The sequence below is a fragment of the Lepidochelys kempii genome, chromosome 26, assembly GCF_965140285.1.
Source record: "Lepidochelys kempii isolate rLepKem1 chromosome 26, rLepKem1.hap1, whole genome shotgun sequence".
NCBI classification, from domain to species: domain Eukaryota; kingdom Metazoa; phylum Chordata; order Testudines; family Cheloniidae; genus Lepidochelys; species Lepidochelys kempii.
The window spans coordinates 555,904-560,451 of record NC_136405.1 but is presented as its reverse complement, the minus strand read 5'-3'; the positions used below and the strand labels follow the sequence as shown (position 1 = coordinate 560,451).

The window sequence follows — 4,548 nt, the reverse complement described above, 5'->3', positions numbered from 1 at the left end:
GCTGGTGGCTCCAGGACTGCGACCTTTCCCACAGCAGCGCTGTCAAGGCTGCCTGCCAGCATCACCACAGCAGTGCCAGCATCCTTTCAGCAGCTCCCCAGCTCAGCTACTGTCTTTCAGCCCCAGTGAGTGTCCCCAGCGCCTCTCCCTGGTTGCGTGCTGAGCCGAGGCCCAGGCCAGTCAACACTCAGTGCAGGTCCCGCAGGGACACTTTGCTCAGTGTGGGGTTCAATGGGTTATAGCTTAACCCCCCCACCAGGCAGCTCAGCCATCGACACTCTGCTACCGCCCCAGCCAGCTGCACCCACAGACACGCCACAGTCAAATAACTGCCCAGATGCAGAGGGGGCTGGGACCTTTATTTCATCACTGCTCATGGCACGGCAGGGTCTGTAACACCAACAGCCCGGGACATAGTGGAGCCCGGCTTCCTCCTGCCCAGGGTGGGGGCAGCACCCTCCCAGAATGGGGCAGGAACAGAGGCAGAGCCCCCCTTTCCCATTTGCAGCCTGGCTCTATGGCCCAAGGCTGCACCAGCAGCTCCTGTTGGGTCAGGGCTGCTCCTGTCCCCTCACGACTCAGCCGGGGAGGAGGCAGGCTCCAGCAACCCTGCTCCAGGACCCTGTACCTCACGGCTCGACCCCTCCCGCTCAGAGCAGCCCCTGCCAGCTCGGGCACTGCTCTGCGTGTCTCTGGCTCCGAGCAGGCTGGTGCACAGGCATCTCGGGCATGGGGCCAGTGCCAGGCACTGCAGGGGGCCGGTGGCTCAGCCACTGTGGGTGCCCAGGCTGAGCACTGAGAACGCAGCCCGGTGCTTCCTCAGCAGCAGGCGGATCTTCTCGTCATCCGAGTCAGGGTCCAGGGGCTTGTTGTATTCGTCGTCCTCGGTCTCAGAGGCAGCCCGCTCGCCCACCGCCCGCTGCGAGGAGGACGAGGGCTCCAGCGCACTCTTCTTCCGCCATTTGGTCCGTCGGTTCTGGAACCACACCTGGCCGGGGATGGGGAGTGCGTTAGGGCTGCACTGAGCTGATGGCCCCTCTCCCAGCTCCCTGTTCATCCCCACTGCTGCTGAGGGGTGACCAACCCCCACTGCCCTGGCCAAGCCCCTCAGTGCCCAGTGAACCGGCACCCCCCACAGACCAGTTTGCCTAAGGATCCAGCCCGGCCCTGAGGGAGCTCGGGTCAGTCTCCACTGGCCCCTTTAACAAAACGGCCCTGAGTGGCCCGGCCCCTGAGTCCCAGCATTGGCCCTGGCCCCTCACTCACCTTCACCTGCGACTCGGTCATACCGAGGGAATAGGCCAGACGTGCCCGCTCGGGCCCTGCCAGGTACTTGGTCTGCTCAAAGGTTTTCTCCAGCGCAAAGATCTGGTGGCCAGTGAAGGTGGGGCGCGTGTGCTTCTTCTTGTGGATGCTGTCGGCCAGGTGAGCCGGGGCTGGCGGAGGGAGGAGACCGGTCAGTGCAGGGGGTCTGGCGCAGCTTGAGCTGACCAGCCAGGCACCTACTGCCCCAGAGGGCGCAGCTGGGCAGGACGCGCAGAGCCCTAGCGGAGCCCAGTGGGAGCTGTGCATGCAGCCCCCCGCCGAGTGGGTTGTGCCCCACTGTCCCCCCTTTCCCTGGGGTGACAGTTCCCCCCCCCCCCCCATGAGCAGGACATGCCTCATGCCCCTCCCTGGGTAACAGTAACCCCCAGACGGGAATGTGCCCTGCAACCTTCCCCGGGGAGCTGGTAACCCCCCCAGAGCAACAGTAACCCCCCCCCAGAGCAGGCCCTCTCCTGCAGAGTGACAGTAACCCCCCCAGAGCAGGACCAACCCCCCCGGAGTGACAGTAACACCTCCCTCCCCCAGAGCAGGACACCCCCCCAGAGCAAGACGTGCCTCCCCGAGGGTGATGGTAACACTGCTTTTGAGTGGGATGCTCCCCATGCCCTGACCAGAGCAATAACTCCCCACCCATAAAGCTGGACATTCCCCACAACCTCCCCGGGTGACAGTAACTCTCCCCCCACAGTGGGCTGCTCCCTGTGCCCCCCCTGCCCCACAGGTGACAGTAACTCCCCCCTCCCAGTGGGCTTTTCCCTGTGCCCCCCCCAGCCCTCAGGGTGACTGTAACGCCCTGTATTGGGCACGCTGTTCTGTCCCCTGAGTGGGGTCTGGCACCTGCTGGGCTTGTTTCGGATGCTGTCATCACAGCCACAAGGGATGGGCCCCCCATGCCTCCATCAGGGAGCAGGCCCCCCATGCCTCCATCAGGGATGGGCCCCCCATGCCTCCATCAGCCCCACCCCCACGAGTGACATCAAATGCCCTTGAGAGGCCCAGTGGCCCTTGTGCCACATGGCACCCCGGTGCCCAGCAGCAAGTGGGGCATGCACGCTGCCTTGCCCAGCCAGCCAGGGGCATGGTGCCCATCCCGGCTGCTCCCCAGTCAAGGCCAGCTGCTGTGGCCGGCTTAAAGCAGCCACTCGTGGCCCAAGGGCTTGTGCTAGCATGAGCAGTGGGGAAGTGCCCCAGGGCAGCCTGTCCCTCAGGGCCTGGGCTCCCCCCATGTTGGCCGCCATGGGTTTCTGAAACAGGGGCTTGTGGCTACAGGGCCAGGCTTTCCGGGGCACCCACATGTCAGGTGTGTTTTGGGTGCTGAGCCCCTAAGGACGCCCACAGGGTTGGGGATCAATCAACCCACTCCTCCCAGCACTCATCCAACACATCCCTTGGAGGGGTGGGCAGGGCAGGCTGACAGGTCCCTGCAGGCTCTGCCCCAGTCCTGCTGTCCCACCCTCTCCCTTGAGGCAGGTGGTCCCTGAGCTGGCTCCTCTCCCTGCCCCGTGGGCTGAATGTAGCACGTCCTGGAGCTTGTGCTGCTGGCGAAGAGAGCAGAGTTCCCACCCATGCAGCAAGGCGCCCAGCTGGGGCAGGGGGATTCTGCCCCCAGCTCGGGATTCTGGGGCTCAGCCCCTCTCCCTGCAGGGGGCTCAGCTCTGTCCCTGCGGGGGGAAGGACGCTGATTTCTGCCCTGCCCTAGAACGGTTCTAACCTCTCCCCTCCTCCCACCAGCGGGTGCGTAAAGTGACTTGGGTCCCAGCAGCAGTGGCCCAGGAAAGCAGTTGTGCCGTCACCTGCCATCCTTCCCAGGCATCCTCCCTGGTGCTCAGCACAGACACTCACCAGCCTCTGAGCACAGCCCTGGGACCCTCCCAGCTCTGCCTCCAAGTGGGTCATGGCCAGGCAGAGCGGAGGGGGCAGGGCAGGGCCCTTGTGAGCTGTCTCTGACCTCCCCAGCAGAATGGTCCCGCGGAGGGTGGCCCTGCCCCAAGTGCCTGGCACCTGCCCCAGGCTGGGAGCAGCAGCGGGTTTGCTGCCCAGACAGGGAGCGGAGCACGGGCTATGGGGCGCAGGTGGGCTGGGGCAGTTGGTAGGGGCATGGGGAGCATGGGCTAGTGGGGCCTGCTGAGCCAAACCTCTGTGTCTGGCCTCGTGCTGCCGAGCCCCCTGCCTCCCCCGTCCCCCAGCTGCGGTGCCAAGCCAGGTACTTACTGCTGCCGCATGGTCGGCCTCCTCGCCAGTCCTGGCTGGTGTCTGCCCAGCAGTCCCTGCCACGGGATGGATAGTCGCTCCCTCCCTTGGAGAAGGGCCCCACCTGGGGTCCGTAGTAGACGGGCTGGGAACCCAGGCTGTTAAAGCCGCCCGTGTGGGGGTAGGCAGAGAGCAGGCTGCTGTTTGGGCGGCTCAGGATGTCGGTGATGCCGTGCGGCGTGCCAGCTGCCAGCTGGGCGCTGAGTCCTGGCGGGCTGAGTTTGTAGAAGGAGTTCTGCACCGAGTACTGGCACATGGGGGCCTTCGCCTCCGGGAAGGGGGCCAGCGAGGGGCTGTTGAGCAGGAACGTCCCCTGCAGGTTGGCGTCCATGGCGCCGCTTCGCCCCGGCGGAGGCCGGTGAATGCACCAAGCCGGCCCCTAGCGCCCCGGCTGCATGCCGCCTGCTAGCAAAGCCATCCCAGGCAGCCTGGCCTCGGTGCAGGGCCGTGCCCGCTGGCCACAGTCCTGCCGCTTCCCGACAGCCCCGCCTGGGCGTCAGCTGCTGGCACCACCCGGGCAGCGGGCGTCACAGCAGCCTTGTGCCCCGGTGGGCTCCCAGGGGGCAGACTGGTCCAGGAGCACCTTGCCAGGGCTGGCCAGGGCTCAGGCCCAGCCCATGCAATGCCAGGGCCGGCTGGCCTGGCTGACCCCAGGTGCCCCCAGAGACGCTGCGCCCAGGCCCCTGCCACAGAAGTTTAACTTCAAGAGAAGCAACATTTCTCTGATAAAGATGTGGGCCATTAGAATACTGGACCCCGATTGGCTGAGCTGCTGGGGCTAAGCTCCCATTGGCTGGGTGACAGGGCAGGCCCTGGATTGGCTCAGCCCAGACAAATTGCAATTTGAAAGATTAGCTGTAAAAAATTATCAGCTGCTTGCTGCGGGGCTCAGAGCCCAGGCCTGGGGCTGCCCCATACCCCAGCCAGGGACGCTGCGCCAGGAGCCCAGGCTGGGCTGGGCGGGGCAGGGCC

At 65.7% G+C, this 4,548-nt stretch overlaps 1 protein-coding gene across 1 annotated transcript; it reads right to left on the bottom strand.

The window, feature by feature from the left end:
* Positions 1-326: 326 nt before the first annotated feature.
* Positions 327-4,254, bottom strand: NKX6-3 (NK6 homeobox 3). The gene is made up of 3 exons (XM_073324849.2): positions 3,538-4,254; positions 1,267-1,436; positions 327-988 (listed from the first exon to the last, which is right to left on the bottom strand). Exons 1-3 carry the CDS (start codon positions 3,905-3,907, stop codon positions 767-769), a joined length of 762 nt encoding a protein of 253 aa, XP_073180950.1. The 5' UTR covers positions 3,908-4,254; the 3' UTR covers positions 327-766.
* Positions 4,255-4,548: the final 294 nt, after the last annotated feature.

What these genes read in the sequence shown, in the direction of transcription:
- NKX6-3 (XM_073324849.2), bottom strand. Translation starts at nt 3,907, where the DNA reads ATGGACGCCAACCTGCAGGGGACGTTCCTGCTCAACAGCCCCTCGCTG. An exon ending in AGGCCGACCATGCGGCAGCA is followed by an intron (nt 1,437 to 3,537) that starts GTAAGTACCTGG and finishes TCCCTCCGCCAG; the next exon opens with CCCCGGCTCACCTGGCCGAC. An exon ending in TGACCGAGTCGCAGGTGAAG is followed by an intron (nt 989 to 1,266) that starts GTGAGTGAGGGG and finishes ATCCCCGGCCAG; the next exon opens with GTGTGGTTCCAGAACCGACG.